General features: G+C 39.6%; 2 protein-coding genes across 3 annotated transcripts in view; one reads left to right on the top strand and one right to left on the bottom strand.

Moving 5' to 3' along the window:
- Nucleotides 1–1,671, top strand: part of DNAJA1 (DnaJ heat shock protein family (Hsp40) member A1) — a 27,522-nt gene extending 25,851 nt beyond the window's left edge. Inside the window, exon 9 of the mRNA XM_072841633.1 lies at nt 1,190–1,671. Within this exon, the coding sequence (XP_072697734.1) occupies nt 1,190–1,195 (6 nt within the window). The 3' untranslated portion in view covers nt 1,196–1,671. The remainder of the gene's footprint in view (nt 1–1,189) is intronic.
- The window catches only part of SMU1 (SMU1 DNA replication regulator and spliceosomal factor), a 21,586-nt gene extending 8,245 nt beyond the window's left edge, over nt 1–13,341 (bottom strand). Inside the window, exons 1-7 of one of the 2 annotated variants that reach the window (XM_072841625.1) lie at nt 13,177–13,294; nt 12,198–12,237; nt 8,731–8,941; nt 6,607–6,759; nt 5,264–5,374; nt 2,931–3,059; nt 1,173–1,292 (exon numbers count right to left, since the gene is read on the bottom strand). In XM_072841625.1, the coding sequence (XP_072697726.1) occupies nt 1,173–1,292; nt 2,931–3,059; nt 5,264–5,374; nt 6,607–6,759; nt 8,731–8,925 (708 nt within the window). In that variant the 5' untranslated portion in view covers nt 8,926–8,941; nt 12,198–12,237; nt 13,177–13,294. Of the gene's footprint in view, nt 1–1,172; nt 1,293–2,930; nt 3,060–5,263; nt 5,375–6,606; nt 6,760–8,730; nt 8,942–12,197; nt 12,238–13,176 lie in introns of both variants that reach the window. The other variant, XM_072841624.1, reaches the window with a different exon arrangement.
- Between the last annotated feature and the right edge of the window lie 648 nt (nt 13,342–13,989).

The raw sequence follows: 13,989 nt of genomic DNA on the forward strand, positions 1-13,989 counted from the left end.
CTTTTTCCAAATTGTTACCTCCTTTTTCCTAAAACTATGTATTGACTAATCTACTTAATTGTGATGTTTCTTTTATCATTCCTTATTGTTCAAAACAGAGTACCTTTATTTTTTCCTAAGGGTCATGGTTTAAAAAAAAAAAAAAGCAAACTATAAGGAAATATATGTAGTAGAAAATGAAAACCACTCATGAATTCACTACCCATGGAGTAGAAGTTAGTATTTCTATGACAAAGACTGTATTTTAAATCAGTGGATAGTCAATAAATACCTATTTAGGAAAAAAATTAAGTTGAATCTACACCAACTTCATCCTTCTAAACAAATTCCAATGAATCAAAAAGTAAACATAAAATGAAACATGAAAGCAATAGAAGTTGAAGAAAAAGATGGATAAAGGTAATTATACAAAAAAATTTAACTCTATAAAACAAAATGATGAGCAAAGTCAAAAGACAACAATCAAAATTGAAAAATATTTGCAATACATATACAAATACTGATTTCCTCAAACTGTTCCTAAAAATACGAATCCAAAAGAAAAATAGGTAAAGGATATGAAGACTTCACAAAACAGGAATTATTGGTGGCTTTTCACATATAAAAAGATAATCAATTTCATTTATAATGAGAGAAACACACAATTAGTATCACAATTACATTAGATTAGAAATAGTAAGTAATTGCTTATATATGCCTAGAAATTCCAGAAGGTTACATAAGCAACTGATAACCCTGGTGGGACCAAGGAACAGAATTAACCAACTGAGGGACAAGAGTAGGGGAGGCAAGACTCTTTTAATGAGTAACTTTTCTATTTTACAAAATGTTGTATCAGATGAGGCACTTGGGTGGCTCAGTCAGGTAAGTATCTGACTTCAGCTCAAGTCAAGATCTCAGGTCCTGGGATGGAGCCCTGCCCCTGGCTCTGCGTTCAGTGGGAAGACTGCTTCTCTCTCTCTGTCTCCCTCTGCCCCTTCCCTTTCTCATGTTCGAGCTCTCCCTCACGCTCTCAAATAAATATTCTCTTTAAAAAAAAACTGTTCTATCAGATGTATATATTACTCATTTAAAAAATAAATTTATATTGTAAATTTATATTTTGTTTTTATATTTAAAAACAAAAAATAGATAACTCTACTAGAAAAGTTGATATATTTTAAATACTTTACCTTTCTGATTTTTCCAGTTGTAAAGTTCCAGACTTCAATGAATCCATCAACAGACCCAGTGACCAAATACTGACCATCTGGAGAAAATCGAGCACACTCCACATGTGATTTCTGACCAAACTGTTTCAAATGAAACAATGAAACAGATGCATTTTTATCTACTGACCTTAAATCAATTTCCATTTTAACCTTTTGAGAAATCCTGCCCTAGCAAAGGTCACAGCAAGCCTTTATTACAGAATATTGAGAAGTATTTCTGTATCTAGAAACAGAGACAATGGATATATTTTCTCTGACCAGTTTTAGGTCTGGGCTCTCAGTTGAAACTAGGTTTTTTAATGTGAAGTTGGTATTCCCAAAGTAATGTGAAAGAACTACTTTAGCACAGGACTTGGAACAAATAATCCTATAAAATAATAAGTTTTTACTTGAGGCAGCCACTATTAGTATGACTTTCACACTCAATATGTTTTACATCTAGAGGAAAAAAATTCATTTTTTCAAAATAAATGTATGTTTTCCTATACTATTTTGTAAACAAATTTTCCATTCTGTTTCTTTTCATGACCTTTATTTAATCAAGTGATAATGTGTGGCTGACTAACTCTGGAACTAATTCAAGGCGACAGAATATTTGCCTAGGAGAGGTATCCTGAGCATTTACCAGCAGTGATGTTCCCAATAACAGATGAAAACCACAGAACGTTAGACAAATGAGAACGGAGAAAAGCTGTACTATGAATTTCACTTTAAATGCCAGAAAAGGAAGTGTTTATAAAACAAAATCTTGGGGCGCCTGGGTGGCTCAGTCAGTCAAGTGTCTGCTTTCAGCTCAGGTCATGATCTCTGTGGTCCTGGGGTTGAGCCCTGAGTCAGGCTCCCTGCTTGGGGGGGTGAAGGGGGGGTCCACTGCTCCCTCTCTGTTCCTACTTCCTCCATCTTCTGCTCTCTTGCACTCTCCCTCTCTCAAATAAATAAATAAAAATCTTAAAAGAAAAAAAAGAAAAAAATCTTAGCCTGGCAGCCTAATTATAATGCATTTCTATTTGTCTCAAGGCTTTAGTTAGGTAAACAATAGTGCCACTCAGAAATATCTTTACATGTGAATCAAAACATATAATCCAGAAAAGATAAATTCAAAGCTCTAAGCCAAAGTCCAAGATTTGAAGAATATGAAATATTTCAAAATCCATATATTCAGTAAGAGCACAAACCCAGAGAGAAACTAATATAAAGAAGATGCTGAAGTAGCAAATATGTTTGTAATTCTGGGAACTAAAGCAATTACTTGATTGTGCTTTTTCCTAAAAAAGTCTCAGATTAAAACAATTTAAAAAGAAATAAACGAACAAACAAGAACCAGCCATGAAATGATAAAATTATTTTTCTCAAACACCACACAAGCCTGGTACTTTGCTGGACATGTAGCAGGCAAAAAACACCTATGTTGAACAGGACAAATACACAGAAAGTTCATACTTAGCTCCAGGCTTAACCAAAGAGCTAACCATTCTTCTAAAGGAGGGCCTTCTGGGAGAAGTACAAGGACACATGATGGGCCAGCTGCCAAATTTATGTTCACTTGGATAAGCATCTGAAGTGTGCCACTGCCAGACCCCAAGAGGACCCCAGCGGCAACCCTGAATGTTGTCAGAGCTGGAGAATGAGTTCTCCCATCCTGGCACATGGCGTGGTTGAGCAAGCACATAGAGTCCTTGACAAATGATTACCAAATGGCTGAGCATCTAAGGATCCTACCTTAATATGCCTGCTCAGTTGTGTAGGAAACTTTTCTTCTTCCACATCTTTGACAGCTGCTTTGCCTCGGAACAAATCTATGGTCATGCCAGGAGGAAGCAACCCCTGGTGCTGCTGCCACTTCAGTGCCTATGAGAAAAGAAATGTCCAGTGATCTACTTGGTGCTTTTAAGATCTGGACCTAACTGCTCAAAGCCAAGCCCAAAAGGATCAGGTTAACATCCAAACATCTTTGACCATCCAAAAACAACATACTCTGTGCGACTCTCTGTATCTCAGGAACACAGGCTGATCTCAGGGTGGAAGGGAACTCTGAGAGCCAACAGGTCCATGTTTCCATATCTATTTTTTTTATAGGTTTGACTTTTATTATAAACAAAATGTGGAAAACAAAAATCTCCCATAGTTCCAACAGCCAAATACAGCCACTGTTAGTTACCATTTTATGTATACCTTCTAGCATGTTTATTAATTAACATACCTATAACTATCCTCTATATAAAATTTTATATTCTATTTTCACCTATCATCAAATCATGCAATAACATAACTATCATTTCACTGACTGTAAAATATACCCTACCTGGTAAATATTTAACAGTTTAATTAATATATTAATGGACAGTCACACTGTGACCAATTTTCCACATGGCTAAATTATGCCACAACAAATACTTCTGAACATAAGGCTTTTTCTATTTAGAGGGTAATACTCACTTAGAATAGATCCCTAGAAGAAGGATTATTGAATCCAAAAAAGAATTAAGAATGGTTAAGGTTCTTGATATATATTGCCAAACGGTTTTCTCAAAAGGTTTCAAATTCAACACTCTTTATGACTACATTTGGGGAATGGAAAAATCATGGATTTTGGAGACTGATGGTCCTAGGCTAGATCATTTGCCAAATCTTAGTCCGATTCCCAATTTATTTCCTCTTCTGTTTACTCTTTATTTATGTTCTCTGCACACTTATCTATCTATTGTATTTTTCTTATTTTTCCTATCAATCTGTGAGCTTTTAATGTGATCAGGTATTTGTTATTTATGATTGCCAAAAAGAATGCTTTTCCAATCTGCCTATTTTTGATTATAGCTTAATAGGTTTCTTTAGTTAAACTTTTAAGTGATTAAATTTGTTGATCTTTCCTTTGGTGCTTACTCCCTAATTACAGGAAGTCCTTCCTTATCAAAAGGTTTGATACATTATTTCTGGTTTGTCTACTTTCTGACGTAACTTTCAATCCATCTGAAATTATGCTGTATAAAATGAGGTGAATCTGATCTGAGCTTTTCCCCTCATTCTAAAGTAAGTGCCCCAGATTTACTGCAAAGAGGCTATTTATATCTCTATTAATCATTTGTACCCTGTGCTATTTATAAAAATCTATTACTCTAGTTTTCAGTTAACAATGCTAGTAATACTACTAGTACTATTTAAAACACACACACACACACACACACACACACACACCATCAGCAGCTATCATTTACTTAGGATTTACAAGGTGCCAGGCCAAAAAAAAAAAAAATTTTTTTTAACTGAAAAAAAAAAAAAAAAAGCGCCAGACAATTCAGGAAATGCTTTAAATGTGTTTTCTCATTCAATCCCAACTATATCACTATGAGTAAATGGGATCAGAAAAGTTAGGGAAGCACATGGCTGACTGAGTCAGTGGAGCATGTGACTTTTGATTTCAAGGTCAGGAGTCTGAGCCCCACACTGGGTGTGGAAATAACTTAAAAAAAAAAAAAAAAAGTTCAGGGCACTTGGGTGGCTGAGTGGTTGAGCATCTACCTTTGGCTCAGGTCATGATCCCAGGGTCCTGAGATAAGTCCCACAACAGGCTCCCCATGGGAAGCCTGCTTCTCCCTCTATGTCTCTGCCTCTCTGTGTCTCTCATGAATAAATAAATAAAATCTTTAAAAAAATAAAAAATTAAGAAGTCCAGCAAAGTTAGGTAATGTGCCAAAGACCACATCAGTTGGTAAGTGAGAGATCTTGGCTTCTAAAAACAGTAAACATTTCTTCCAATTTGCCGTGACAGTGTCCTGGCAAAATGATCAACAATACCCTCAAGCCATCCCAGATGGAATAATATATTCTATGGTGATCATAATTCTAACTAATTCTAGAGCTTATGTTACTAACCACTAATCTATACTGCTTCTCCCAGGAAAGATGAGGGCGGCATGCCACAGGTGTTGGTACAAGCAGCTCTACAGGTATTCCCAACTCTAAAGATGTCTGATTTATTTAGCCTGTACATAGTTTATATACAGGAAACAGTACCAGGAGTGCAGGGTAATTTCAGTTCCACAGACTTTAATTACCTGCCCCAGCAATGCCATGAGACGAGATGGAGGCACCACACTGACTTCCCCAGCTAAGGCCTGGGCAATAGCTGCTCTTCTCTTCTCTTTGCTACTTCCATCTGGGTATGCCTGAAAAAGAAGGAATAGCATCATTTCTAAGAAACAGCTACAGGGTATGAGTGTGCCTATTTAAATACAACAATAATCATCAAGCAGAAACATTTTTTAAAAACATAAAAAGAAATACCTGGCTAAAAAAGGGATTAGTCATATTAATCCATTAAAACAACTTCCCAACTCTCCCCACTTGCATTTCAAAGAGCTGGGAAAGAACTGAGGTCAGCCAATCCATACTGTTATTTCTGAAAGGGTCCAAGTAAACCACATCAAAGCCAGAGTTGTTTCTCTAGTTTTTTGAAAAATCTGCAGAAATAATGATTCTTTTAGTAATTCTTTGGTAATTTATTTGGGCCCAATGACTCCCAGCCCAGAAGTTCTTCACCACCTCTAACTTGAATCCTGTCATGGTAATCTAAATTTCTTTCCTTTAGCCTCACGGTTTCTGTGAGTTTACCTTAACTTTCCATCATTACCTAGGACCTATTAAATTATTTTCCCTCCTATTTAGACTAATAAAGGGCTGGGTGAGAAATAATGAAACTATACATATAATAAGATTTGGAAAGAAGAAAAGATTATTAAGTCACCACACTCTACCAGTAAGCTGAGACAAAAGCAGGAGCTTTATAAGAACTAAGAAAGTTGGGAGAAAACTGCACTTGCAGGGCCAAGGGACACAAATGCACACTAAATATATGAGTAGTCAGGATATATGAGCACTTCAGGGTCAAATAAGTACTTGGGCTAAAATGGAAATTACATCAGAGTAAATTTTTTTGTTTCTTTAGTAATCAACATACAACCCTCTAAAATGTGGTGTGCAAGGAAAGGAAGACCTTCAAAAACTCAAGAATACTGAACAAGATTATTCTCTTTAGCATATATAAATTTCTTTTTTTTTTAAGTTTTTTTATTATTATTATTTTTTTTTTTAATTCATGAGAGACACAGAGAGATAGAGAGCCAGAGACATGGGGGGAGAAGCAGGCTCCATGCAGGGAACCCAACGTGGGACTCCATCCTGGAACTCCAGGATCCAGGACCACGCCCTGAGCTGAAGGCAAACCTCAACCCTTGAGCCACCCAGGCATCCCTGCATATGTAAATTTCAATCAACATACATAAACAGTAAAGTAACATTCTCAAAAATTAAAGCAAAGTCACAAACAGTATCCAATAAAATGGTAAAAAGCAGATTACATTATTGCATGTTTTTAAAGTTAACAAGTTTCTTGTCATACCTCACGAGGATCAAAATAAGACCTGGCCAAGAGGTTCTCCAAATGAATATACCGTTCTGGCTGTGTTTGTTTTAACATGATCATGGGGTCAGTCTGTCTCAGGAGTGACCTGGCGGCCCCCAATTCACGCAACTCTATCAATTCTAGAACAACCTGGATAATTGAAAGAAAATGTCTGTTTCAATGCATTCTCTTAGTACTCTTTCAGTACAATTTCTGATTCAGAAATGGCCTCCAAACATGATTTCCAATATTAGGAAATGCTCCTTCCTCTTTTCCCTAGCATTTTCAGGTGGACAAATAAAGCAATTATAAATGGTAACTTCAATTTTTTTTTTTTTAAGATCTTATTTGAAAGAGAAAGAGAGCAAGAGGCGGGGAAGGGAGAGGAAGAGGGAGAAGCAGACTCCCTGCTGAGCAGCAGAACCTGATGCAGAATTTGATCTCATACACTGAGATTATGACCTGAGCTAAAGTCAGACACTTAACCGACTGAGCCACCCCAGTGCCCTGGTAAATTCAATCTTTCAACTTCTGTTCTTCATTTTTATCTACCCATCTCCTCTCACCTCAGGCTCCCTGTTTAGAATACAAAACCCAAGAAAATTAAAGATGAGAATATTTCCATGGGCTCCAGAGAAACCTTTCTCCAGTTAACAAAATTTTCTTTTCTTTTTTTTTTTTAATTTTTTTTATTTATTTATGATAGGCACACAGTGAGAGTGAGAGAGAGAGAGAGAGAGAGAGAGAGAGAGGGAGGCAGAGACACAGGCAGAGGGAGAAGCAGGCTCCATGCACCGGGAGCCCGACGTGGGATTCGATCCCGGGTCTCCAGGATCGCGCCCTGGGCCAAAGGCAGGCGCCAAACCGCTGCGCCACCCAGGGATTCCCCCCAAAATTTTCTTTGGGGAATTACTGAACTCATGTGGATTGTAAATAAACAGACCAACTATCCTATTTTTATTTCAAACAACACTATATTCCTATTTCTAGCAAGCCCATTCTATTATCATACAAGTGTATAATAACTAATTTGTATGATTTCTGTCCTGGTTTCCTGGCAAGGAGCTTCTAAAAACCTTGGAATTTCCCTAATGATAGGAATATATTCATTATTAATGAGCCTTGCATCACATCTGAGTTTGTGCTATGAAGACAGCTCATGGAAAAGGCTGGTTGCCAGAAAGACCAATCCTATTAGAAGGTTGAGGTTTTGAGCCACCCTAACCTCCAAGGAGTGGTAGAGCGGGAGACTGAAAGAAACCCCAATAAAAACCCCAATGGAGCTTCCTGGTTGGTAAACACATTAATAAGCCAGGTGAGAGAGATGCTCTGATTCCATAGGGAATCAGAGCATTAGAAGCTCTGGACTCAGGACCCTCCTAAACTTCACCTTTATATGTCCCTTCATTTGACTAGTCCTGATTTGTATTCTTGATAATAACACTGTAATCACAAATATAGCACTTTGCTGAATTCTGTGTTTCATTCCAGTGAATTATACATTCTGAAAGGGTCATGGGCAACCTCAGATATGCAGCCACTTGGTCAGAAGTATGTGTGGCCTGAGACCTGCAAAAAGGGCAGCCTGCATCTGAAGTAAAGGCTACCTTGTGGAGGACTGAGCCTTTAGCTTGCAAGGTCCACACTAACTCTGGGTGGTTAGTGCTGGAACTGAATTGTAATACACTAACTGGTTTCAGAACAATTTGTTTTGTTTTTGTTTAGAGATTTTATTTATTTATTCATGAGAGAGACAGAGAGAGAGGCAGAGACATAGACAGAGGGAGAAGCAGGCTGCCTACTGGGAGCCTGATGTGGGATTCCATCCCAGGAGCCCAGGATCAGATCCTGAGCCAAAGGCAGACGCTCAACCACTGAGCCACCTAGGCGTCCCAGAACAGTTTGTTTAATGATCACTTAAAAAATAATTTTAACTTGGGAAAATCTTGGCTTTTCAAAAAAAAAAAAGAGGAAAAAAAGATAAAAGTAGCACTCAAGCCTTGACAGTATAAGTTTTCAGGGCTATTACAATCCCCCAGAGCATTCAAGGAATGTTCACTGATGCTTCCCAGTGAGGTGGCCCACAATAAACCAATAAACCAGCATCACCTCCACTCTTACCTGTTCATAGAGATCGATGAGGGTTTTATCTGGCAATTTCAGAGACTGTATAGCCTGTAAAACAGTATCCCAATGGCCACTATTAATGTCAGCTACAAAACTCTCAATGCTGTCCACGGTATTCAGAGACACAGTAGTCTCTTCCTGTAAGGTGGCTAATGCCCGATGTAAACTGTTCTCCTTCAGATACTGCATGATGAGACGGATCACACTGAAAAAAGAAAGCAAGTCATCTAGCTCAGGAATCCTCACTCACCAAAAAGTCCACAAAATAAAGCCGCCCACCACAGCTTATTCTTATTCATATTTTATTCGGCCATCCTCCTTTCACTATTTGCTTTCCATTTCTTTATCACGTTAAGTAAACTTTCCAGAAATCACAGAATCTCAAGTTACAAGAGACTTTTGAGGATCATCCAGTCCTACTTCCATCTCAAAATTCAAGAACTGGAGTTCAAAAAGGGGATATAATTTGCCCAGTGTGTTACAGTCATCTAGAAAGGGAGCTGGTATCAAGGTGACTCTCCTACTTCCAAGTCCCAAGATCTTTTTATTATGCCAAGTTTCTTTTTCAATTTGTATGATTATATTGCTGAACACTTTTTAAAAGACTGGTTTATTTTAGATGGAGAGCAAGCATGAATGTGTGGGAAGGGGCAGAGGGAGAGGGAAGGGAGAATTGATGCAGGGCTCGACCCTGAGATCATGACTTGAGCTTAACCGACTTGAGCCATTCAGGTACTCCCATTGTTGTTCCCTTGTGTGAAATATTTAAACCTACTACAGTTATTGACACAATATACTTGAAATGCTTATAGGATGATTTGGTCTATTTTTTTTAAATGACAATCAAAAAATATGAATTGAGATTTTCTTAATAGGGATTTGTTGAATAAGTAGAACTATACCATGTATAAAACCAAAACAAAGCAACACCGGCCCACTGCCTTTATTACCAGATTTTCAGGACAAGTGAAATAAAAACATTGTGGATTCACTTTCCCAAGGAAGAGAGAAGCCAGATGATTTCCAAATATGGAGAAAAGAAGCAACTACTTTCAACATGTAACAGAAAACTTTTAAGTGATTTATAGTTAAATATAGTTATTTATAGTTAAAACTTCTTGATCTTGGGCTTAATAAGGAATCTAGTGAAAAATCTGTTCATATAGACTATAAAACTTCACTGTACAATGCTATAATACACTGTTTTCCTTCTTTAAAAGTACGTATGGGATCCCTGGGTGGCGCAGCGGTTTGGCGCCTGCCTTTGGCCCAGGGCGCGATCCTGGAGACCCGGGATCGAATCCCACGTCGGGCTCCCGGTGCATGGAGCCTGCTTCTCCCTCTGCCTGTGTCTCTGCCTCTCTCTCTCTCTCTGTGACTATCATAAATAAATAAAAATTGAAAAAAAATATAAAAAAAAAAAAGTACGTATGTGGCTCACACTGTATTTCTTTTTTTTCTTTTTGGGGGGAGGGGCAGAGGAGAGGGAAATAGAGAAAATCTTAAGTAGGCTCACACTCAGTGCAGAGCCTAACGTGGGGCTTGATCTCACAACCCTGAGATCATGACCTGAGCCGAAATCAACAGTTAAACGCTTAACCCATTGAGCCACCCAGGTGCCCCTCATACTGTATTGCTACGAACAGCAGGAGTATAGAGGGTCAGGCTGCCATGGTTGGAAGGGCAGATTGGAATTTAGTCAATTCCCTCTATCAGGAAAAAAAAAAAAAAAATTCCCTCTATCAGGGAGAAATAATAAACATAAAACAATAAACAAAGTTTATTATTTATTATGCATTTACTATATTGGGTACTGTCTTAAGTATTTAGGCATATTGATTCATTTATTCCTGAAAACAATGCTATGAGCTAGGTATTACTATAATGTCCATCTTACAGATGAAGATTTGACCAAGTAACAGAGATAAATGGAGAATTGAAGGCTCGAACTGACAACATGGCTCTTGAGCACATCCCAGACAGGAAAGCAAACACTCTCTTCTTAAAAACTCCTGCAGAAGGAAACTTTACTGCTACTTGCATGCAGTCTTTTCTCTCATGGTCCCTTTAAAAGATACTCAGCCTTAGATCCCTGCTATTCTAGTAATTACTGTCTTTCTTAGCATACTTCTATTTGCACTCTCCAAAAAGACACTGTCCCTGTAAAGGTCTCACATTTGACACACCTCAAATCAAATTTACTTTCTTCAAACACAATATACAGTTGACTCTTGAACAACGTAGGTTAGGGGCACTGACCTCCCCCTACAGTCAAAAATCTGCGTTTAACTTTTGATTCCCCTAAAGCTTAAATGTTAAAAGCCTGCTGTTGACTAGAAGCCTTACTGATAACATAAACAGTCAATTAACATATATTCTGTATGTTATGTGTACTATATATTGCATCCTAACAATAAAGTAAGCTAGAAGAAAGAAAATCATAAGGAAGAGAACATACACTTACAGTACACTATAAAAAAAATCCTCAGATAGGGAGACCAAACCCATGATCCTTAGGGGTCAACTGTAATACATAAAGACCTAAAAGCTTTGGAGATTGGCTGGGATTTGAATCAGAGTTGCACTTACTGTGACCTTGGGCAAGTCCATTAACATCTCTGTGCCTGTTTCCACATCTGTTAAGAAAAATACCTACTCTGTAGGGTTGAAGAAAAGGATGACTATACTGTTTATGGCATGACTAGCAGAGAAAATACTCCGTAAACAGTAGATACTATTGATAATAAAAACATTGCAGGGGCGCCTGGCTGGTTCAGTCAGTATAGTGTGTAGCTCTTGATCTCAGGGTTGTGGGTTCAAGCACCAAATTGCGTGTAGCAATTGCTTAAAAATAAAATCTTTTGGGGATCCCTGGGTGGCTCAGTAATTTAGCACCTGCCTTCAGCCCAGGGCGTGATCCTGGAGTCCTGGGATGGAGTCCCACATCGGGCTCCAGTCCCACATCAGGCTCCTTGCATGGAGCCTGCTTCTCCCTCTGCCTGTGTCTCCGCCTCTCTCTGTGTGTGTCTCTCATGAATAAATAAATAAAATCTTTTAAAAAATTAAAAATAAAAAAATAAAATCTTTTTCTTTAAAGATTTTATTTATTCATGAGACACACACACACAGAGAGGCGGAGACACAGGCAGAGGGAGAAGTAGGCTCCCTATGGGGAGCCTGATGAGGGACTCAATCCCAGGACACTGGGATGACAACCTGAGCTGAAGGCAGACACTTAACCACTGAATCACCCAGGTGCCCCTTAAAAATAAAGTCTTAAACAAACAACCCATGCAACAGCCCAAGGATGGGAGACTGGTTGGTGTCTGCTATTAGACCCCAAAGCATGGAATCCTTTCCAACTCCTGCCCTGACTCTGTCTTAGTTGACAGCACTATTACTCCTTTGCTTTATTTTTCTCAACACTTACTACCAACTGTTAAGTCTCATCTTCTACTTACTGTTTTTGTCTGTTGTCAGCCCTCTCCAATCCACATTGGCCTATAAAAGCAAGGATTTCTGTTTTGTTCATTACATCCTCCGGGTCATAGTAGACTTCAATATTTGTTGGATGAATAAACCTCTCTTTCCCTTGTGGCAGGTCTCCAGGACAAGTCCTCTCCCTTTTTTACATTCAGGACATAAATGTTATGTCTCCTGGTTCAATTATTAAATGTTGGCAAGGGCAAGGTAGAGGGTGGAGTACTGAAAGGGTTCACTAAGGACCTTCTTCAGTCACTCATTAGTCGGCCTCCCCTCCAAGTCGATCACTCTTCTGGCCCAATCTTTAAATTGTTTCTCCTTTGTAGCTACAGAGAACTCACTGCCCAATCAAAATTCAGCGCCAGATAGAGCGTGATAAAACAGCTAATTGTTCATTCATTCCAAAGGCAGTAACTGAGCCTCTACGGAGTGCTAAGCACTGGGACCATAAACAAAAGGAGCTCCTGGGCGCCTACACCGGCCAGTAGGGTGGGCAGAAAGGCAGTGACAATACTGGGTAAGTGCTGGGCAAAGGAAAGCAAAGGGGCTAAGCACCGAGGAAACGAGCCACACTGTTTAAGTGAGAGCTGGGAGAGAAGGCAGCTTAGAACCCAAGCTCTCCTGCGCAGGTAATTAATTAGGCTGGAGTCCAGAATGGATGGGCAACTTGACCCGTCACAGAACACGCCAGGAGTCGGCGATGGCTAGAACTCAACTCTTCAAGCCCTATCCTTCCCTCTAGCCCCGTGCAGTCTCCCATGGGGTTTTGGGCTTCTCGCCCGCTACTTTCTAGAGGACCCGCCTCCGAGGTAGCCAGATCCAAGATGTTTCTTTGAGGGCAAGGGAATGCCCCTCCACTCCCGAGGCTCTCCGACGCCTCCCCCGAGCCTCTTCCACCCCACACCCTTCACCTCCCCGCCCCCCGCGCTGTGCGAACTTCCGCGCCGCAGCACTCACTCCGAGGACTCGATTTCGATGGACATAGCGATATCTTCTCACGGGGGTACCAACCAGTCCACTCCGAGGCCCAGCCGCGCAGCGCACCGACTACACCTCCGGCGGCCGCCTTACGTCACTTCCGCTCGACGTCCGACGTGCGCTCCGGAGACGGCGTGTACGACCGAGGGGCGTGGAGTGCGTGAGGGGCGGAGCCTCGAGCGGCCGTTCGCGATCTGAGTCTGCGCGCCTGCCCCGCCCGCTCCGGGGACAGCCTTCTTCCCGGTCCTCCCCGTGGCTAAACTGCTTAGGAGCGCTGGTTTGGAAATGTTGCCTTCATTTAATTCAATTAATTGCTAGGTTTAAAGATAGGGTTGGATTTACCATACCTGACTGCGAGATTAATACATTCGAAACCACTGGAACCCTAGCCGACATTTGCAGGAAGAGTCAATTGAGAAGAAATAGAAAGATTTAAGAGAATAATAAGACTCTGCAGCCGAGACAGTTTAATCGGTCTAATTACGAAAAGTTTGAGACGTAGATGGGATTTGCAGACCCACTTCCCGGAAAAGAGCTAAAGTAGCTTCTAGCATTTCCAGCTAAGTATTTAGTTGAGAAGAGTTTCACTGCAAAGGTAAGGTTATTAGAAAAACAAACCAAATGGAAATGTTCAAAGGGAGGTTTGAGACTGCTTTTTATAGACTTCATACATTACGAAGTTAATAGGGACAAATGAAAGGTAGGGATGTCAATGAATTTCGTAAAGGCTAGTTTTTAAAGTATTGCCATTATGTACGAATTCTTAAAATATTTGCAGCAAAATGGTAAGAA

This window comes from Canis lupus, chromosome 10 (assembly GCF_048164855.1).
Source record: "Canis lupus baileyi chromosome 10, mCanLup2.hap1, whole genome shotgun sequence".
Taxonomy (NCBI): Eukaryota; Metazoa; Chordata; class Mammalia; order Carnivora; family Canidae; genus Canis; species Canis lupus.